General features: G+C 39.3%; 1 protein-coding gene across 1 annotated transcript in view; it reads right to left on the bottom strand.

The window, feature by feature from the left end:
* clpb (caseinolytic mitochondrial matrix peptidase chaperone subunit B) overlaps positions 1-20,004 on the bottom strand; it is an 80,254-nt gene that overhangs the window by 37,919 nt on the left and 22,331 nt on the right. Inside the window, exons 5-7 of the mRNA XM_036562744.1 lie at positions 14,265-14,368; positions 10,160-10,288; positions 662-759 (exon numbers count right to left, since the gene is read on the bottom strand). Coding sequence (XP_036418637.1) covers positions 662-759; positions 10,160-10,288; positions 14,265-14,368 — 331 coding nt within the window. The remainder of the gene's footprint in view (positions 1-661; positions 760-10,159; positions 10,289-14,264; positions 14,369-20,004) is intronic.

Raw genomic sequence — 20,004 nt, 5'->3', positions numbered from 1 at the left:
TAGTCTGAACGCATCCTTACTTACACCTAGAAAATCAACGAAACGTCATTTTACCAGGGGTGTCCAAACATTTGCATGTGACTGTAAATATCTGAGTGTATTTAAACTTGAGAGAATTTGGTCGCTTGCATTTGGAAAATTCTACCAATTATCATTAAGGTTTATTTTTAATCATTTAATAAGGCATCATTTTTTGTATTTCCAAAAAAAAAAAAAAGTTTTCAAGTTGGGCTCCAGGAAAACCTAAAACCTCCTCTTATTTGCATGAGGCAAAAAACATTATGCTAAATTCCACGTTAGTATTTTTGATGTTTTGAATGTGAGTTGGTGAATGCAGGTGTGATATCATCACCAGCAACGTACCGCCATCTTGCATATTGCTGCTGTTGGAACAAAACTTCATATCATATATCGTTTTTCAGTTTTCAACATAATTTGAAAATGCATGCAGTGCTTTACATTGTATGTAAATTTCATGATTAATGAACTAAAAAAAATGCCCCAAAATTACCTGTAAAAACATCTGGTTCCATTGACTTACATTAAAAGCTGATTATGTTTTTTCTCCTGTAAAGCTGTCATTTTGGAGATACGAGTTTTTGTTCCGACAGCAGTGAAATCCATGTTTTATACAAACACACAACCAGCATACACACCATACCTTGCTCTCCCACTCCTTCAGCACTGTGTGCATCTCTCCTTCTTTGGCGTAGGCCAGCGGAGTGTGTCCCAGCTCGTTCGTCTGCAAGGGGTTGGCACCTGCACGCAGCGAGAAACCAGAGGTCAAGGGTTAACATCGAGGTTGTGGGTCAAGCTGTTGGTGCAGTTAGGGGGTCACTTCGTTAAGAAAGCCAGTAAAAGAGTGCTGAGGAAAAGTATGGATCCTACATACAGGGGGGCTTCAGGACAATGAGTTCATGCTAAGAGACATCCGGCTATCAATCTGCATACAAGTGTGGCTGATCACATTCGTACACTGCACCATTCTGCATGATTAAAAGTAAACAAAGTCACTGAGTGGTTCAGTGTGAAACTGCTCACTGTAGAGAAACTCAGAATTGTTCACAGTGGTGGTGATAGGAACCAGACGTCTGAAGAGGTGAACACCTCTAATAGGTCCCTCACAGACAGTTAATGCATTAAACAGTTATGAATACTCAGCCAGATGCCTGAGACATCGTTATATGATAGTTCTGAGAGGCATGAAATGTACTGTTTTACATCTAAAACGAAACTCAGAAGACTCGTGTAGGTTCACTGGTGGTTTTGGATAATAAATAAAATGTTTATATGTGTGTTGTAGACATGGTGACCCCTGGTTCCTATCACCACCACTGTAAAGAAATCAGATTCAAGTTCCTCTACAATGAACCATTTCACATCAAACCACTTTGAAAGGCCTTGTTTACACCTCAACAACTGAATTATACAGAAATAAATTGGTGCACGTATGTTGTTCAAAATGCTTGGTGAATAAATTAGCGGAATTTATCCCTAATTTTGGACAGCTAGTTATTTTATTACATGCAGTTGTATATTTTATATATATATATATATATATATATATATATATACACACACACACAGATATATATATATATATATATATATATATATATATATATATTGTTTTATATTCTTTTTTATTTCATGTGCCAGTGATCAAATCACAGCTATTATTGTTTTCTAGCACTATCATTGGCAATTTTAGGTTGTATTCGGCATTTTCAGCGGTCAAGGGCGGGTTGACTGTAGAGAACCTGTAGAAATTGTAGGAACCAGGGGTCGCATACGCCCCAAAACCACCAATGAACCTACACGTGTTGTCATATCTAATGTTTATGTAAAATAGTGGTTAATATGAAAGAATATGTCTTCTTTGGAGACTATTTTGTCTCACAATGTCCCGCATGGACCCCTCCACCATGAATGGATTTTAAAAAAACAGGCCAAAACCTTTTCAAAACCATAGTGACTCAGTGTCTCATTAAGCAGTGTATTCATAACCATTTCATGTAATAACTTTCAGGGAGGGAGGTTTAAGAGGCATTTCACGCTGCAGACGTCTGGTTCCTATTTTACATTATTTTGAAATAAGGTTTTAGCCTAATATCGTATTTTCATAAATCTAAAAATAGTCCACATTGAAAAATTGTCCCATCATCAACATTACACATAAAAAGTCAGGCCGAAGACACTCAGCAGAAGGCATGTGTGGGTTCACTGGTGGCTTTGGATAGTAAATAAAATGGCTATTTTTGTGCTGTAGACATGGTGACGCCTGGTTCCTATCACCACCACTGTAAAGAAATCAGGGCTGCTAAGTTTCTCTACAATGAACCCTTTTCACATCAAACCACCTGAATGACTCTGTTTACATCACAACCACTGAATTTTACATAAATGAAAAAATTAAAAAGTAGAATTCATCTTTACATCTAACACATTATTAAGGCAGCACTGAGCGCATTTGTATGTGTTTATCATGCAGATGTCCTTCATTACGAATTGCTTTTCGCGTCTGTATGTGTTTGTATGTGTGTGTCAGAAGGAACAGCCCGAGCCTCCCCGCTGCTCGACTGCTTATTCAGTTAAAACAGGCTGACGGCCCGGCCGGCCCGGCTATTGTTCTGCTATTACAGCAAGCTGGCTCATTGTGTGTGAGGTAGCGGGTGGCCAGTAAAGACATGGTGACTAGAGCGATGGTTACCGTGGTGTCAAGAGGCATTTCGATTCTTTCACCCTGACCTGCCCTGACTGACACAAACACACGTGTTGATACAGCAAAAAAGACAAAAGCCTGCACACGCAAATTAACTGAGTTTGGACCCAATGTCAGATATGTAGAGGGAACCCTCAGGGCGTTCCAGGCCTCGAGAGAAGGCCTAATGATCTCTGGGAAGATAAAAATGCATGTCTGTAATTGTTTTTTCAATAGAATCACACTTGTATTTAAGTCAATTTTACAGCACTACTCTTGTCCCACTGTTTGTTGGAAAGAAACAAAAGGATTAAGTTCTTGAAGCGTAAAACAGAAAATTGGTCAATCAGGAATTATGAGAAGAAGTCCTAACAGGCTAGATTACCTATCAGCATAATTACGTAACAAGCACGTTTTGGTTTCTAGTGGTAGACAAATTTTGTGAGAATAACATCTTTCTCGGCTTTCTGGAAGTTCTAGATATGTCACTGAGTTAATATGATCAGCAGTTTAACCAAAGGATTGTTAGAAATGGAAAACTGCGGCAGCAGCTCTAAACCAGCCACTGTGAAACTGCTCGGTCACTACATGCTAATGTATCTGATACAAACTTCAAGTAAAACCTGCAAATGTCTTTTAGAGACTTTAAGTGTCTGTGTTTTATCTGGAGCTGCCTTTTTCCAATTTTCTGTACCACCTTAAATGCCACAGCAGTTACATTCCAATGCCTTAATGTGCCAAAATTTAACTACTGCACCATTTAAGGTGGAATGGAAACATTAAAAACAGAGGCTTCAGAAAGTGTTCGTGTAAATCGCCATTAGCTTAGCACCAACAAACTAGTGTTGAGGGTGTTTTTGCCTCATGTTCGAAATGTATTGCTCCTAGCTCTAACAGTCATGCTTTGCTGCTGGAGACATGAGACATTAGCAGGGTTTACATTCAAACTAGGGATGCACCAAAATTTCAGCCACTGAAACAAAAAATGCCACTTTTAACTACTGTCAAAATTGTTCAGTGGCTGAAATTTCAATGCATCCCAACAAAAAGGCCAAAAATGTTAATGAAACAACTGAAGACTGAAAGTGAAGTGTACGACAAAGTGTTAAAATCTAACACATAATAAAAAGCAACAAGCCACAAGAGGCTGTGTAATACTGTGAATTTAGCACAGGTAAGTGTGTTATTAGGCACAACGAGAAGCTGATAAAATCACTGTAAAGCACGGCCTCAAATGGCTTTTTGATTTAACGAACTGTGGACAACATAAAATACGATTATGATAAAATATGAATATGATTATACACAATTCTCAATAAATAATTTAAGTTATTATTCATTTGCGATAAACAATTCTTCTGCCAAGAAATGTAGTTCCTTTAGAGTAAGCTATAGGCAACGATGGATTGCTAGAGGACAAAAAAGGTTCGGTCGTTCATCACTGTATATTGCAGTTTCATCCAATTTGTAACTTTTTTCATATAAACATAAACATTTCATAATATAGCATTATTTAATGCAAAACCCTTGCTCCAAAACCACCAATGCTAATTTCTTTTAGCATCTCTAAGCGATTTTCAGTCTTATTTTAGCACCAAGCTTTTGTAGTTAATGTGTAGTTAATTTTCAATAATTTTCACCAAGCTTTATAACAAAAGCCTCAACACCTCATTTCCATCACCTTGTTAATTTGTTTGTTTTACTTGTCATAACGAGTTTCACGTTGTGGTCATGACGCTGGTCATTGTTTGCAACCCAGGCTCAGAATTCAGCTCTAAAACATGTTAAAAAAGTACATGCAGGTAATAAATCTGTCCACCTCTGGACAGGGAGATCCTGTTCCCTAGTCCACTACATCGGTCAGAAAGTGACCAGGCTCCTTGCGTTAACCAAGAATCAAATCACTGGCCTGGCTAAAGAGGGCTGTTAGCTGTTAGCGCTAGCGTGCAGGCCCACGCTCTCCGGCTAATCGCTGGCATTATTGATAAAACTCTAAACGCGTCTGAGCGAAACATCCCGATCGATACGGAGCGGACATAAAAAAGGGAAAGTAATAAAGAAACGACGGCGCCCTGTCCTCCCTTTACACCTTCCCTCGTTCCTCCCTCGCTCGCTCTCCCTCACAGATAATAAATAGCATCATTTAGAGCTCTAATATCACACACAGCACCCTCTGGGCACCGAGCGTTAAAAAGAAGCAATACTAATGATTAGCTAACCCTCAGAGAGACATGCGTACAGAGGCACGTTTAGGGGCTGCGCTTCATTGAGAGAAAAGAGAGGTGATTGGTGAAATAATTAGCGCTATTTACCGATCGCTAAGCGCTAAGCGCTGAGTGCATAATGTGGCCTCTATCTGTGTCTCTTTTTTTCTATATCTCTCTATCTCACTCCAGCTGGCAGGATGTGCTGCAGACTAGTGTTAGGGGGGGGTGACCCTCAAGGGGCAGGGGTCAGGAGCCGTGGCTCAGATGATTAGTCACCTCCTATGGCCTGGAGCCTGAGGCCTGGAGGCTCTTCCCCAGCCAAGCAATGGCAAAGGAGAGGGTGGTATGTTGGGGCGGATTTACCAACAAGAAGCACAGCGTCAACATTTGTATAATGCTGATGATATGGCCAAAAAGTTTATGCATAATTAAATTATTAAAGTTATTCAAAGCGGTTTGATGTGAAATTCTCTGTTCTGTAGTTAGACTTGTTCACAGTGGTGGTGATAGGAACCAGACGTCTGAAGAGTTTAACACCTCTATAAGGTCCCACACAGAAAGCTATTACATGAAGTGGTTATGAATACACTGCCTGATGACTGAGACACTGTTTTACGACAGTTTTGAGAAAAGATTTTGGACCAATCCATTCACAGCGGAGGGATACATCTTAAGGAGAAGTAGTCCCAAACGTAGTTTTCAATATTTTACCATTTTCAGCATTAAATTTAACCAATCAGAAGACTTGTGTAGGTTCACTGGTTATCACTGTTCACTGGTTCCCATCACCACCACTGTAAAGAAACCTGAGTTGGTCCAAATCTAAGTTTGTGTATAATAAACCATTTCATTGAAAACATTCTCATTAACTTTGTTTGCATCTCACTGAATTAGGCAACTTTTCAAAGGTTTAAAATCCAATGACATATAGGCTTATACACTGCTGTTTCAGCCAAATGCATTGATCAAGATGGACTCATCAACTGTATTAAACTGTAACCCACCTGGCCAACTTCTTGGCGCTCCCAGGTCTCACGACTCTCAAACTCATAGCCAATGCGTCTAAATATGAGACAAACTATGTGACGCTGGGCCTACTTACTTACTTACACCCTAATCAAAATGAAAAATGGAACTGTCGCTACATCTGTCGTAAACATGTTTACTTCGAGTCAAGTCAAGTTTATGGCACTTTTAAGCAGTTTTACAGAAGATCTGGGTCCATGCACCATTTAGCTAAAGCAAGCCAAGGGCGACAGTGGCAAGAAACACTCCCTAAAAACAAGAGGAAGAAACCTTGAGATGAATCAATTCCTCAAAAGAAGGACCCATCCTCCTCCTCTGGTCCACACCAGAGACAATCAGTGACTACTGTTAGGAGCGTATCGTACTGAAAATGAACCTCCTATTTGAACATCAATGAGTTACTTGCCTCCTCCAGTGGTGCCGCAGTAGTCGAGTGCAATGTTCTAATTCAAAGAGTAAAAATCCCCTCTGATGATGCATCTTGAAGGTGGGAGGGACCTTTGAAAAAGAACATCTGCTTTGGAGTTGGCTAATGTTACTACTAGGAAGCTAAATATCGTCGCTTGTCCAAAATAAAAAAAGTATTCTAATTTTTGCGATCTTTAGTTTTCTGCATAATTTGAGCTCGGCAGTTGTTCTTCACATTGTGTGAAAATTTCATGATGACTGGACCAACAGAAATTCTCCAAAACTGCGTCATATAAAATCTTTTCACATTAACTTACACTGAAAGTAAAGAACGGTTTTACCCTCTACTGTAAAGTTACCGTTTCTTGTTTTACTTTGGACAGCGACGATATGTTACTGCAGCCATAAAAGTGTATTAACTGTACAGTCATCATTTCCATGGAGAAAATAAATGACTCAAATGACAGAAATGACTCATCCAATGAGGAGGGCAATACGCTAAAAGATGACATTAGCAAAGTAGCTGTCTATCCAGATACTGTATCTCAGTTTGGCTACTTTTCTCTGATTGAAAGAGTAAAAACATTGAACAAAAACAAGAAAATGATGTCAAATCCCAACAAAAATGTTAGAGGAAAAAAAACAAAAAAAAAACAAAAGATCAAATAAGACTACAACAAAGTGCTAAAATCTAATACACAATAGAAAGCAATAAGCCACAAGAGGCTGTATGTTACAGTGATTCTAGCACAGGTAAGGGTGTTATTAGGCACGATGAGAAGCCGATAAAAATCACTGTAACGCACGGCCTGCAGTCATAAAAGTGTATAAACAGGACAAACATCATGTCAATGGAGAACATTAAAGACAATTAATGTAAAATTGTGAATTTTATCAAATCAATGAGGCGGATGGATACAATACTGCATAAGACACATAATAATAACAAATTTTAATATGCGAATACTTCCCAAGTTGTCAGCATTCAAATAAATGACTAAAGTGATGCTACACTGGTAAAAATACACATGCTTTTCTATGCAGTTAGTTACAATAGCCTACTGCACTAAACATGTCTGATCCAAGATTGAGAAATGCAATACGTTTTAAAATCACCATGTATTACAGATACAGCCACTGTTACTGCCAAACAGACAAATGGACTAAAGTTTGCTTCTTTACTTTTGCACTGCAGCTACAAGGCTAATGTAAGTACTGCAAGCTTGTATCCCACCAATTAGCAGGCGCCTCAAACAGTGTTAAGTGATCTCAAACAGACTTGCTTATGTGGTTTCTGACACTCTATAACAAACTGCTGTATATAAAAGTGCAATACAAGCTTCGAGAACACAGCTGTTGCTGTTCTTAGCTATGTAATGTTTGGGCAAACTAACGTTTTAAATATTGGTGGGGACGTGTCTGCCCTGGTCCCAATACCCCAGCGTGCCGGACGTGTGACTGGAAGACCCTCCAGGAGTGCAGTGATAAATGGAGGGCCGAGGCGGACGCTCATGTCCGGTCGCTCATAGGGGAAATAAGGTGCCTGACCAGCCCTGCGGTCAAACCTCTGTATCTGTGTTTGTGTGTGTTGTGGAAAGAGAGAGATTGGAGAGTTTGCAGGTATGACAGGAGCCTATTTCTCATGTTTATTAAAGTGGCTCTAAATGACAGCAGAGCGACTCCAAACCAGAAGGAGGGAAAAACAAACAAACAAACAAACAAACCCCTCCAACTCCAATCAACCCGCAAACAGCTTAATGATAAACTGACGAACTGAAAGAACTGCAAAAACCATAGCAGGACACCAGCATTCCCACATAATTCATAACTGAACTTTAAATACACTGGGTGATGTGATATCCTACATTAGTAGCACATCATTTGTACCTCGCAATGATGAGGTTGTTCTAAAAACCTGACTGTTGAGCTGTGAGGAAGAACCACTGAGAGGAACCAAGACTCAAACGGAGAAACTTCCTAAGAGCATGAAGAAGAAATGATGAGAAGAACCACATTCCTAATAGCATGAGGAAGAACCACTAGGAGGAACCAAGACTCATACGGAGCAATTTCCAAAGAGCATGAGGAAGAGATGATGAGAAGAACCATGTTCCTAACACTGTGAAGAAGAACCACTGACAGGAACCAAGACACAAATGGGAAAAGGTCCTAAGATGAGGAGGAACCACTGAGAGGAACCACGACTCAAAAGGGAAAAACTCTCTAAGAGCATGAGGAGGAAGCACTAAGGGAACCAAGACTCAAAAGGAAAAGCTCCCTAAGAGCATGAGGGGCACAAACACTAAAAGGACCCATGACTGTAAAGGGCAAAGTTCTTCAGAGGACCAGGGAGAACCACCGGTACTGCGAGAGACCAAGTCGCACGGTGAAGATCACCTCTCCGCTTGATGTTTCCCGACATCTGGCGCTGCTCTGTCTGCCGGGGTGTGGCCACATGCCACACAGGCTTCTGGGTAATGGGATTTTTAAGTAGGTAATCAGATTTTTTTGGTATTAAAAAAACTATTTCTGTTTGCTCCTAAGTCCTCCTGTTTTATTTGAAAATGCATTTGGTGCTTCAGGCCAGCCATTCCATTTCTGGAGGGGGATTTCTAGACAGTGTTGACACTTAAAGTGTGTTTCTAACAGCGCTCTCTTCTTCATTCGTCCTCATTTCCATCCTTTCTCTCTCTCCGGCAGCACATTTGCATATTTGAATGGAGAGAAAAAACAGTATGAGCCCAGCATCCCGACTACTATATGGAAATGTAATTACATCTGCTCGGACAATATAGTGGAGTGCGGTACGGCTTGGACCTTGAACTGTCCTGTATGTACTTGTGATAAATTTGTTTAACCCTACCAAGCATAGCTGATCTGGAACATGGGTGGCGCAATTGCTTGGTCAAACACAGTCGTCACTAAAAGGGTCATTTTTAGGAGAATACGCTTACCAGAGGAGCTCAAAGTAGAGCCGCTACTCCTCCGCACTGAGGGGAGCTCACTTATATACCCTTTGGGCTCATATAATACACCAATATATACCCCATTACACTTCCTGACACCCTCTGGCAGCAGGTCAAGCCACTCGCAGTTCGTCCACTCCAGGGGTGAAAGGTCAACTTCAGCTTAACTGCCTCGGGCAACCTGGGTCACTTGTTTAAGGTGCTAGCTTGTCTGGTGAAGGAGGGCAGGAGAGTGTATGTCTCATATACGTATATGTGTTTACAACAATACAGTACTGTGGAAAAGTCAGAGACCACCCTAATCGGAGGAGACTAGACTCAGGATAATACACCTGGGAAATCACAGAAAAATAACAGTTTCCAAAAAAGATTAAAAGTTATGGAGAAAACAAGATTCCTAACAACCACCTGGAAGTCCTGGTAGACCACCAAAACTGCCCCCATCAGACAAACAGTACTGTTCATCTTTGAGCGAGAGGAAAAAAAGGTTTGTCAAGAAGCCCTGAATGAGAAAAAGAAACAGACATAAATACCCCTGCAGATTTCTTTGTAAAATCTGTTTGGTCAGATTGTGGTCAGAGTTTAGTCAGTGTTTTGCCAGAATGTAGCCAGTGTTTGGTCAGACTGTGGTCAGTGTTTGGTCTAACTGTGGTCAGTGTCTGGCCAGTCTGTGGTCACTGTTTGTTCAGAATGTGGTCACTGTTTAATCATATTGTATTCAGAGTTGGATCAGATTGTGGTCAGAGTTTGGTCAGTGTTTGATCAGACTGTAGTCAGTGTTCGTTCATATTGTGGTCAGTGTTTGGTCAGAGTTCGGTCAGAGTTCGGTTAGTTCTCTGAGCAAGTCTCACCTGCTTCCAGCAGCATGCGGACGGTGCGGAGGTCATCAGCCAGAACTGCGTAATGCAGCGGAGTGCAGCCACGGAAACTCGCACGACTGCTGAGCCGACTGCTGAACTCATCCTCTCTGCTGACCAACACTGAGAGAGAGAATGAGAGAGAGCAGGAGTACAGAGAGAGAGAGAGAGAGAGGGAGAGAGGGAGAGAGAGAGAGAGAGAGAGAGAGAGAGAGAGAGAGAGAGAGAGAGAGAGAGAGAGAGAGAGAGAGAGAGAGAGAGAGGAGAGAGAGAGAGAGAGACAGAGAGAGAGAGAGAGAGAGAGAGAGAGAGGGAGGGAGAGAGAGAGAGAGAGTTAATACTATAATTCTCTTTATGCATCCGCATGTTTTTGCTTTTGTACAACAAAGTGAAATGTTCTGAGAGACAGAATAGGAGAAAGAAAACAGTCAGAGACAGAATAAGGGAGAGACAGAGAAAGAAAGTAAGGAAGGAGGCAAGGAAGAAAGAAAGAAAAAGCAGGTGAGTTTAAAAAGGGAAATAGAGAGAAAAAGAGAGAGAGGGAGAAATGGGGGCAGCGATCCTGACAGTGAACAAAATAAACAGGAAAGGGCGTCAGAAGATGGAGTGAGTGAATAAAGGAATAAAGAGGTTAGTTAATGAAGCAGAAGATGGAGAAAGTTGCCATCTGTGAGTTTAAAGATAAACAGCAGACATTAAAAATAAAAACATAAAAACAGACACAGACATTTTAAATATGCAACAACTGACTGTCGACACAGAGTTACATACAGCCGGCTATTAGACCACTTTACATACACAGCCCCCCACACGGGTTAATAGACTGACTCTCTCTGTCTCTCTCTCTGTCTCTCTCTCTGTCTCTCTCTCTCTCTCTCCCTATCTCTCTCTCTCCGTCTCTCACTCTCTCTCTCTTTCTCTCTCTCTGTCTGTCTCTCTCTCTCTCTCACTCTCTTTGTCTCTCTCTCTCTCTCTCTCTCTCTCTCTCCATGTGTTTTAGTTTTGATCTCACATACAGAGGTGAAATAAACTCAAACGCCTCTTCTATCATATTTCTTCCTCCCTGTGTCTTTCTTTCTCTCACTGCCCCTCCACTCTCTCTCTCTCTCATTCTCTATAACTCAGTCAGTCTTTGATCAGATTTTAGTAATTGATCGGAAGTGTTTGGTCAAATTGTGTTCACTTTTTGGTCAGATTACAGTCAGTATTTGATCAATTTTGGTCAGTGATTAGTCATTGTTCACACAGACTTCAGTCAGTGATTGATCAGATTTTAGCCATTGTTTGCTTAGATTTTAGTCAGTGTCAGATTTTAGTAATTCATAAGATTTTAGCTATTGTTATTGTATTTTAATCAGTGTTTGATCAGATTTTAGTCTGTGTTTAATCACATTTAAACCATTTTTTGCTAAGATTTTAGCCATTGATTGATTAGACTTTCATGTTTAAACAGATTTTACTCAGTATTTGATTAGATTTTAGCCATTGTTTGATCAGAGTTTAGCCATTGTTTAATCAGATTTTAGCCATTGTTTGATCAGATTTTGGCCATTGTTTGATCATAGTATACTCAATGTTTGATCAGATTTTATTCAGTGTTTGATCAGATTTTAGTCAGTATTTGATCAGAGTTTACTCAGTGTTTGATCAGATTTAAGTCTGTTTGATTAGATTTTACTCAGTGTTGTTTACTTTTTGTCACATGCACTTTAAAAATGCAACAACTACAAGGTTAGATTTTTAGTCCGCGTTTGGTCAAAGTTTGGTCAGATTTTAGTCTTTCTCTTCTCTTTCTTTTCGTTTATGTCCACCTCCCTATGTCTTCCTTTTTCCTTTCTCTGTTTGTCTCCCCCTTCTCTCTCTCTCTCTCTCTCTCTCTCTCTCTCTCTCTCTCTCTGCTGTCAGGCTGGTCGTCATTGGTAACTAATGTCTGAGAGCCGGATAATCACAGCTAACTCAATAAAGCGTCAGAGAGAGAGGAGCATACCATCCATCACACACACACACACACACACACACACACACACACACACACACACACACACACACGTCCAACCATAGGAGTCACTTCACAGAAACACACACACACAGAAAGAAAGAAACATGTATACACACACGCGCACTCGCCCATCCATCATGGTGCATCTGGGGAGGCCTCCTCCCAGACGGCCCAAAAAACTGCCAACAATACAAATGTGTGTAATATACATATCATATATAAATATGTCTCCTACTGCTGAGTGTGAGTGTGTGTGTGTGTGTGTTTGGGTGCCTGAGTTTTTTATGAAAAATAATAAAAAATAACATGGTGGAAAATGGAACGATTACACATATGCAAATAAGTTGCGCATGTTTGGATGTTCTGTAATAATACTGTCCGTGAGTAAATTGATATTTGTAATAACACCCACACACTTCTTCTCGCCATATTCCTCCAGAAGAGAGAGCGCGAGAGGATTGGTCATATTTTAAAAACGGGAGCTGCTCGGCTTTATGGAGGGATTATTCAGACGCTGTGATGATGATGATGATGATGATGATGGCCAGAAAGAATCTGAGAGTTAGTAATGCATTCCAACTGAAAGCACTACACAAACACACTGGGGAAGATGCCTGTCCTCAAACACACACACACAAACACACACACACAAACACACACACACACACACACACAAACACACACACACACAGAGGTCTGTTTTTATACATCAGAACATGGGGTCATATATGGTTCCCATATGAACTATATAGGTAAGTTCCTAAATGTAATATGCCCCACAGGGCTGAACGATTTGGGGAAAATATCTAATTGCGATTTTTCTGACCAGTATTGTGACTTAAATGAAGAAATTTTCTATGAATTAATTTCCAGGCCTGTTTTTGGCCAAGAAGAGCAGAATATCCACTTTTCGGGTATGAAGCTTGAACGCTGAGTGTGTCGGTTAGTTGTGATGGTTGTGATGTCACATATCCAAACATGGGTGTTTCATAGCTTCTGATTGGTGCAGGTTATCTACAGGCAGGACTCAACCTCTGTGTTATTAGTTTTATTCTTTTCCATTCAAACTTATTAAGACAACATTGTTGACAGTGTATTATATAATAAAAATTGCAGGTCTTGCGAATTGAAAATTGCATATAAAAATGATTAATCTTTCAGCCCTAATGTCCCATATATAGCACACACATAAGTACCTATACGTAATGACAAAATGTCCCATATCTATATATGTGTGTGTGTGTGTGTGTGTGAGTACATATATATATACATATATATATATATATATATATATATATACATATATACATATATATACATATATATATATATATATATATACACACACACACACACACACACACACACCAGGGGTCGCACAGACTAGTCGGCTACCTAACTTTACTTCTCGCCGATGATGCAAGCTTAATGCCGACTAGTCACTGATAATGTGATTATGACACTGACGACATAAACGCCTCAGAGAAAACAACAGGTGAGAAGCCTGGTGATTTCAGGATCTCTGTTTTCCTGAAGGCTAGCGATGTGATCCGGGGCTGGCTGGAAAGGGCACGTCACGCTCTACTGACCTGAGTGTTGCTTTGTTACTGATTTTTCAAGTTGGATTTTTAAAGCTGCTCACTGAAAAACATTCCTATCGCCTGTGTTCTTATTCATGACGTCATCGGCAGCGATTAGTGGATGTCGACTCGAAGCTCATCACAAACCTGTCGACTTTAAATAACCTGAAGTCGTGCAACCGCTAATACACACACGCAGACACACACACACACACACACACACACACACACACACTCACATATACATGAGTACCAATATGCAATATGGTCCATATGTACATATTGCTACACATCATAGTGTGTTTCATAAGCCTTAACCTGAGTAACCAAAGTTCTCCTCTTTTTGCTTTATAAAATGAAATATGGAGATTTTCATTTCCATAAAACACTTTATGACGTGTTTGGTGTTTTGTTGGTCTTCACATCGTAGATTTTTTCCTCTGGTTTTCTTACATAGTCGGGACATTTGTGTTTCCCTGAAAACAAAAAAAAATGCATAAAAAGTAAAACAGCCTCTTACCCTCCAGAGAGTGTATGCCTTTGTCTCGTGCAGTTCCATAAACACTGCTGAACTCATCTCCAAGGTTTGGATCAGCACCAGACTCCAACAGGACCTTTACGACACTGTAAAATACAAACACACACACACACACACACACACCATCTTAATCAAATCCAACTGCTGTGAAATTAAGGATGCTCAAAAAGTTTGGAATCACTGTTTTCAATAATATGAAAATGCTGTGGCAGATAAATGTATAAAATGATTTCATGTTTCAATTAAAAGGGCCAGGCAAGGTTACTTATACAGCACCTTTCATACTGCTGTCATGCTGTCATCGTGCTTCACAAATGAGAAAATACTCATTTCGTTTAAAAAGTAAAAACATGAGAAAGTCATTAAATAGTGTAACGGTAGTTAAACGCTGCTTCTACATGTTTAGTCTTTACCATCGGCAGGACTAACTTAATAAAGTGCTGACAAGCTTAATTTGTGTGAAAGACACAGATGAAATAGTAATAAGCTGTGAAAAATAGAAGAAATTTTAAAACAAAATAAAAGAAAAAAGTCAGTATCGGTGGGTCAACTAGTCAAATGTCAATCAAATGGCAACTGTTTCATTTAAACAGCGCTTTGCTGACTCATACGAGTTTCACCTGTCCATTGTCTAAAATTGTCAAATGTCCTAAATTCAACATAAACAGCAGAAAGTCAGAAAGTACCGAGGCTGGGCTTCCCAGAAAGCCTCTTCACATGAACACCTTACTGTAGATCAGTCATAAGCATAACATAAACCTATATGGACCGTTCTACAAAGTTATCTCAAACAGTAAAAAAACAACACAAAACACTATTTAAAAACAATGAAGTATTTACACCAGATTTATTTGAACCTGAGGCATTATGGAGAGTAGTATGCTAAATATATACAAAATCATCATGTTTGGGGTACTTTCTATTGGGAGGTGTCGAACCCTAACGCTTTTTCAACAAATCTTCATTTGTTTTGGATTTTTTTCAATTTTATTTTGAAAAAAGATCTTTTTGACTTCTTTTAAACTAAAAAATTTTAGACTGACCATAAATTTGTTACATTAAGAACCTCCTGCCCCATATTTTCACATCACTACCAAAACACAACAAGTTTTAAGTACATAGATGGGGCCTTTTAGAGCAGTAAGTGAGTCTGCATCCCTGTCCCTCATGGCCACATGGTGAGCAGTTAGATCCCAGTGTTTTGAAATAAATGTGCCTCAAAGTCTGAAAATCAGTGTGGAAAATGAATAACTGTCACTGAAACACATGTTTTGGCAATTAAGTAATTTTTTGTGCTTTAATGAAAGATATAATGATATACTGAAACATTTGGTAAAGTTTCACTAGTGTTATGATTGTTTTGGTAGTGACAAAATGAAAGGCTCATTTATTTTATTAAAATAAACACAATAAACATATAGGGTCACTCAGACCAAAACTATTTTAGTCAGTTTATTCCAACGTCAGTTCCTAGTATCAGTTGCGACAACACCTTCTGGGATGATCCTGACTAACGCAGCATTTATTACATCTGACGCTTGTTGGACTGAGTCTTTAAAGTGTTAACGCAGGTTTATGTCATTTATATAGCTTTATGAATGCTGCTCTTCTGTAAAGTGTTATGTTTTTTTAAAGGTAACTCTATTACTGGTGTTACCTTATGCCAAATGTTAGGTTTGGATGCTGTTAACATACTTTTATTATTTAAAGATTTAAAATATTTTTACATGTACAACACAACACTAGCCAATGCCTGCTAGCTGATGTAACAGAATTAGCAGTGAGTCGTCCAATGATGTTGTATTAGTGGTGGTTTTAAAAGATGAAAGAAAATATTGAATGAAACACAAAAACATAGTAATAACAATAATAAAATGCACATACTGACTGAATTATAAATTAATGAAGAAATAAATGAATTTCTAGAATTAAGACTAAGAAACTAAGAAAAAGAATATGCACAAGAAAGTTTTATTTAAATTTGTATCTACAATGAAGTTACAATAAAATTTATATCCAGAATAAAGTCATAATAAAACAAAAAGATGAAATTATAGTAAAATACCATCCAGAATAAAGTTATTATACACACAACACAGTTAACATCCAGAATAAAGCAATAATAAAATATATAACAAGAATGAAACTATAAAATCACTTAAAAACATCTATCATAAAATTAACACTCAAAATGAAAACTGATAAAAATGAATGAAAATGAAAACCAATATTAAGAATTAAGTTACAATAAAACTAATATCCAAAATAATATTATAAAATATATTAAAATAAAGGAAATAAAATATCTAGAATGCACTTATAATGAAATAAATGTTGAGAATGAAATTATAATAAAATCAACATGCAAAATGAAGTTATAATAAATGAATAATGAAAATGAAGCTCTAATAAAATAAACATCTGGAATAAAAACAATGAAGTTGTAATAAAATGAATATCCAGAATGAAGTTATAATAAAATAAATAACAAGAAAGAAATAACTATATATCACTCAGAATGAATTGGTAATAAAATGAACGTCTATAATGAAGTTTCCAGAACATCTTTAATGTCATTAATATAGTGAAAACACACAAATTGAATCAGATGTGTTCGAAACCTCTGACTGGTATAACCTCAATGATGAATTAGTCTTTTTACTTCTGTTGCTTTTGCCGGTGGAAGAACATTATCATTGAAATAGTTGCCATCAGGCCCACGGAAGGGAGGCTCCCTCTCCGTTGCCGTGGAGACATCCGTCTCGCCTGTCCACCTTGGTACACACTTCCCATGCTCGGTTGCTCTTGTGGAGTACACCACATACTGAACGCTTCCGGAAAATGCTTCCCCACCCAGAGCGGAAGAGTCAGTGCAGCGTCAAAACAAATATGTTTCCCTTAGAAACGGCTCTGAGTGCCGGACGCACATCCACACGCCTCAGGTACAGGACTTCCCACGCGCTGTATTTACCCGGTCAATGTCATTGTCACTGTCCACTTGACCGAGAGACTCACATGCATACATTCATGCACATACAGTCGCATCCTCTGGTCAAATTAAATGCTTTTGTTGATTTTCTAAGTGAAAATAAGTGAACACATCCTGAATATGAACATTTTTTATGCATACTTACTGTTTATTTACTGAATATAACATTTTGGGGAATAAAATGTGGAGTACAAACTCCAAAGTACTAGATAATTATTTAGGCTAACATGTTAGGCAGCAAGTTCTAAGACTAAACTAAATGCCAAACATTAACTGCGTATTTAATAAACATGGACTGAAGAAAACGTGCGCTGTGGTCTGCAGAGTCAACCTCAGACTGTTTATGGAAATAATGGACACTGTGTTCTCGCAGCCAACGGAGTAAAGGACCATTTAGATTGTTACCAGCGTAAGGTTCAAAATCCAGTATCTGCCACTGTACTGGGGGGGTTAGTGGGTGACTTGCACATCTCTGAAATCACCATTAACACTTAAAGATATACATTCATGAACAACATATCGCTGCTGTCGGAACAAAACCTTGTATCTCCAAAATGGTAACTTTACAGGAGAAAGAAAAAACATACTTTACCTTTAATGTATGTCAATGGAACCAGACTTTTGTCCAAGTAATTTTGGACCATTTCTTTTGGTCCATTCATCGTCAAATTTACAAACATTGTAAAGGACAATAGGCATTTTCAAATTTGTCCCAACAACAGCGATACGCTGCCTTTTAGACGCCGTCTTTTTCAGGGACGTCCATTCTTATGCCAACAAAACACCAAGAAACATTCTGCACGCATTATAACATGTTTGCCCTCATGTGGCAGTTAACTGTGCCCTAAGTTCTAGGTATTAACCGGATAAGTGTGAAGCACAAACTCCAAAGTACTAGATAATTAGTTAGGCTAACATATTAGGCAGCAAGTTACAAGACTGTTTAAATAAATTACTAAGAAATGCCAACATTTAATAGGAAAGCTATACTGGCTGATGAAGAAATATGATTACACAGTACTGTGGAGTTTGTGGTTTAATGTATATGTAATAGACAAAAATGTACTTTGTAAGACTCTTTATACTTTATTCATACACAATCGTTTTACATCCTACACACCTGGTTCCTTCTTACCCATAAAAATTACACAGTACTGTAGTTTGTACCTCAAATTTACTCAGTCATATCTAGAACCTGTTTTAGTTCAGCCCTGTGATGGACTGGCGACCTGTCCAGGGTGTTTCCTGCCTAATGACTGCTGGGATAGGCTCCAGCACCCCCCACCCAGAAGGATAAGCGGCTGTGTGTGTGTTTCAGTTCAGCTAGTTAGTTTGTTAGTTAGTTAGTTAGTTAGTTAGTTAGACCGTCTTGGAACTCGACAATATGTAACCCTTAATAATTACCTAGAGCTTTGGAGTGTGTTCCTCACACTAAAACTAGGCTTAGCATATTAGGTCTAGAACCCGTTTCAGAGAGCAATGGATTTGAAATAGTGCATAAAACTGCACTACACTTTCATTGTCACTTGAGGTAACTCTAACTTCTAGGAGTCAACAGCTGCATCAGACCTCTTCTGACCACTCTGTGACCTCTCACTGGCCGGAACCGGTCTCTTGGCCTTGCTTCAAACTGTTATGTTTCTGTCATAACGAGGTTTGGCTCTGACCGGCGATGAGGCTTCCGTCGGTCAGGAAGCAACAGAGGACAGGCTGCTTCAAATGACCGTGTGTATGTGTATGTGTAGGGCCATAATCATGTTTAGCGCCAACATTTTGAGGATAGACAGCCCAGTTTTCAAAAATGTTTTAAGGGCATGTCATACGTTTTTAACATTTGTTTTATCACTGTGTCCACTCACTTAGACACTCCTACCTCATCAGTCCACCTTGTAGATGTAAAGTCAGAGACGATAGCTCATCTGCTGCTGCACAGTTTGTGCTGGTCATCCTCTGGTCCTTCATCAGTGGTCACAGGATGCTGCCCACAGGACGTTGTTGGCTGGATATTTTTGGTTGGTGGACTATTCTCAGTCCAGCAGTGACACTGAGGTGTTTAAAAACTCCAGCAGCACTGCTGTGTCTGATCCACTCAGACCAGCACAACACACACTAACACACCACCACCACGTCAGTGTTACTGCAGTGCTGAGAATGATCCACCACCCAATTAGTACCTGCTCTGTGGTGGTCCTGTGGGGGTCCTGACCACTGAAGAACAGGGTAAAAGGGGGCTAACAAAGTATCAGAGAAACAGATGGACTACAGTCTGTAACTGTAGAACTACAAAGTGCACCTATATAGTAAGTGGAGCTGATAAAGTGGACAATGAGCGTAGAAACAAGGTGGTCATAATGTTATGTATGTAAAGTTCAAAAATAATTAATTCAAAGCAAAGCAGTCTTATATCGTAAAATACATTTCTGGCCGTAGCGTCCACTACCATTCTTGCCTAAATTCAAAGCACTTCTTGGCCTCACATTGACCTTTGGGCTGCGACGCTTCTGGGAAACTCACCCCAGACGCATTTTAGAGTGGAAACTGTGGCAAAGGCTAAATCAGGGTTCCGCTGGGGTGCTAGACAAATTTGCAAATAATCAGAATGAAAAGCAGAGGAGATGGGAATATATGAGGAGGTTACGTTTTGAGGAGCCCCCTTTTGTCACTGTATGTGTGAGAGTGGGGTCAGAGAACTGCCTGACCCTTGACTGAAGCTGAAAATCAAACACACCAAGA

This window comes from Colossoma macropomum, unplaced genomic scaffold, assembly GCF_904425465.1.
Source record: "Colossoma macropomum unplaced genomic scaffold, Colossoma_macropomum, whole genome shotgun sequence".
In the NCBI taxonomy this organism is placed as follows: domain Eukaryota; kingdom Metazoa; phylum Chordata; class Actinopteri; order Characiformes; family Serrasalmidae; genus Colossoma; species Colossoma macropomum.
The sequence above is the reverse complement of the archived record's forward strand: the minus strand, read 5'-3'. Positions and strand labels throughout refer to the sequence as shown.